The following is a 2,467-nucleotide window of genomic DNA, read 5'->3' on the forward strand; positions in this document are numbered from 1 at the left end:
GCGGGGCGGGGCGGGCAGGCGCGGGGGGAAGTGCAGCTTAGCTATGCGCCGGAGCCCGCAGTCGTTCGCCTATCCACTCGTGGACCGGTCTCCAGCGCGCCGGGCCGCGCCGCCTCGCGGGTCGCTGTAACGACATAAACGCACAGGAGAGGCTCGCGGCCCGAGCATGGCGGCCAGCACCGCGGCCTTCGCCGAGGACGAGGAGAAGGAGCTCAGCGGTTGGACTTGCTCATCGCCGCCCTGGTGCGCCCGGCCTGCCCGGCCCCGGCCGTCGTTCGCGAGTTCTCACCACCCCTGTTGGGCCCTCCCTGTACTGTGCAGACATGCGCGGCGCCGGTGCAGCCGCCCGCCGCCTCGCGGGCCGCCGCGTCGCCGAGGGGACCGCGACGACGACGACGTCCGCCTCATCAGTGTCGTCTTCCCCCCGTCCCGCGCCGCCGCCGGCGACCGAGAGGACGGCGCTGCTCGGCGCGCGCCAGCGGCAGGACGGCGAGGACTCGGACCACCGCATTCACATCCCCGACGCACCCGAGGTGAGGATTGAGGACGCCTCTCCTGAGGAGGCGGCGAGACATCCTTGTCGCCACAAACTCACCTTCGCTGCGAGTTTTCCCCCTTGCGCGATAACATTGTTGTTGAAGGAAGTGTCTCTTTTGTCACGATAAGACACGATCAATCATACAATGCTTCAATTCCGCATACCCGGCGGTGATAAAAGGTAGGTTCTCCCAACTTTTTGTTTTGCGTCCGAGCACCGCAGACCTGCACGATGTTTCGCACGATGAGGACGTACTTGGTAAAAACTCCTCGTAGAAATGTTCCGTGTTACCGTCATCTGTAAGTACCAGCTTTGCGACGCCTTTTGTTTGTAATCGTCTGTGTGCAGGACACCTTTAGCTTCCGCAAGCTATGGGCGTTCACGGGGCCGGGGTTCCTGATCAGCATCGCGTACCTGGACCCGGGCAACATCGAGGCGGACCTGGAGGCGGGCTCCTTGGCGCAGTACAAAGTAAGAGTGACCTCCTGCCAGTACCCTCCGAGCAGCTGGCTGTGATATGTTTGCTGACCCGAGGCTGCTGTCCCGTCCCGCAGTTGCTGTGGGTGGTGTTGTGGTCCTCGGTGGCGGGGCTGCTGCTGCAGCGGCTGGCCGCGCGCCTCGGCGCCGTCACGGGCTTGCACATGGCGGAGCACGCCCACCGCAACTACCCGGCGCCCGTGCGCATCCTCGTCTGGCTCATGATCGAGCTGGCCATCATCGGCAACGACATGCAGGAGGTGATCGGTACGGCCATCGCCTTCTACCTGCTGTCCAACACGCTGTGAGTGCACCACAACCCTCCCGTTTCTCCTTCCGCCAATGCCCCGCCCCTTCGCACTCACGGCAGGTGTTACTACTCTGGTATTCCCTCAGCATCCCCATCTGGGCCGGCGTCCTCATCACCATCTTCGACACGTTCACGTTCCTGCTCATCGACCGGTACGGCCTGCGGAAGCTCGAGCTGCTGTTCGGCCTCTTCATCGCCACCATGGCGGTGACTTTCGGTTACGAGGTAAGAGTCGGTCCCGAGGGGGAAACGACTGAGGTAATCCGGCTGACATAGCCGTTCGGTAATCCGGCAGGGGTAATTCGAGAAAATTCTAAAAAAATACGGGGTAATTCGGGGAAATTTGGGGGTAATCCGGAAAATTTTTTGGGGTAATCCGGGGTAATCCTACAGAAAAAGCAACGTAATCCGGAGGATACTCCGGAGGTAATCCAGGTAATCCGTAATCCGGCTGACACAAAGTTTAACAGTCGGTTTCCCCCTCGGTCGGCCCGGGCTTCCACTACCGACCGGCCGAGACGAGGTCCCCGCTGAGGCTGACTCGCCGCGTCGGTCTGCTGCTTGCAGTACGTGGTGTCGGCGCCGCCGCAGCTGGAGGTGGTCAAGGGCGCCCTGCTGCCGCTGTGCGAGGGCTGCGGCACTCAGGAGCTGCTGCAGATCATCTCGCTCATTGGCGCCATCATCGCCCCCCACAACCTGTACCTGCACTCCGCGCTCGTCAAGGTACACGACTATTCGCCGCGAACCCATCGTGCTTGTATGAAACGATGAGACAGTCCGTCGTGAAACAATGCCGCCGTTTGATCTACAGTCTCGCGACATCGACAAGGCCAACCCCGTGGAAGTGCGTGAAGCCAACAAGTACTACTTCGCAGAGACGAGCATTGCCGTCTTCATTGCTTACATCATCAACCTGTTCGTGATCGCCGTCTTCGGAGACGGGCTTTACCTCACGACAAATCAAGAAGTGGTAAGCAGAGCGACCGGGGAGATCCTTCTGGTGTCTATATTGTAAAACTGACCCTTGCTCTATTTGACATGATACCAGAGGGCACTGTGCATGGCCAACAACAACACCCACGCCGACATCTTCCCGGTAAGCGTGCATCATTTTTTACACTGATTCTTATGATTGCTTTCAC

The 2,467-nt window shown here is 60.5% G+C and overlaps 1 protein-coding gene across 2 annotated transcripts in view; it reads left to right on the top strand.

Annotated features, from left to right (window-relative positions):
- Positions 1-2,467, top strand: part of LOC113208601 (natural resistance-associated macrophage protein 2-like) — a 4,205-nt gene extending 1,738 nt beyond the window's left edge. The window contains exons 1-8 of one of the 2 annotated variants that reach the window (XM_052265624.1): positions 69-218; positions 322-533; positions 887-1,009; positions 1,093-1,319; positions 1,412-1,550; positions 1,893-2,048; positions 2,137-2,295; positions 2,374-2,467. In XM_052265624.1, the coding sequence (XP_052121584.1) occupies positions 167-218; positions 322-533; positions 887-1,009; positions 1,093-1,319; positions 1,412-1,550; positions 1,893-2,048; positions 2,137-2,295; positions 2,374-2,448 (1,143 nt within the window). In that variant the 5' untranslated portion in view covers positions 69-166 and the 3' untranslated portion in view covers positions 2,449-2,467. Of the gene's footprint in view, positions 1-68; positions 219-321; positions 534-886; positions 1,010-1,092; positions 1,320-1,411; positions 1,551-1,892; positions 2,049-2,136; positions 2,296-2,373 lie in introns of those variants that run through there. The other variant, XM_052265625.1, reaches the window with a different exon arrangement.

This window comes from Frankliniella occidentalis, unplaced genomic scaffold (genome assembly GCF_000697945.3).
Source record: "Frankliniella occidentalis isolate FOCC.00 unplaced genomic scaffold, Focc_3.1 Scaffold28, whole genome shotgun sequence".
NCBI lineage: Eukaryota > Metazoa > Arthropoda > Insecta > Thysanoptera > Thripidae > Frankliniella > Frankliniella occidentalis.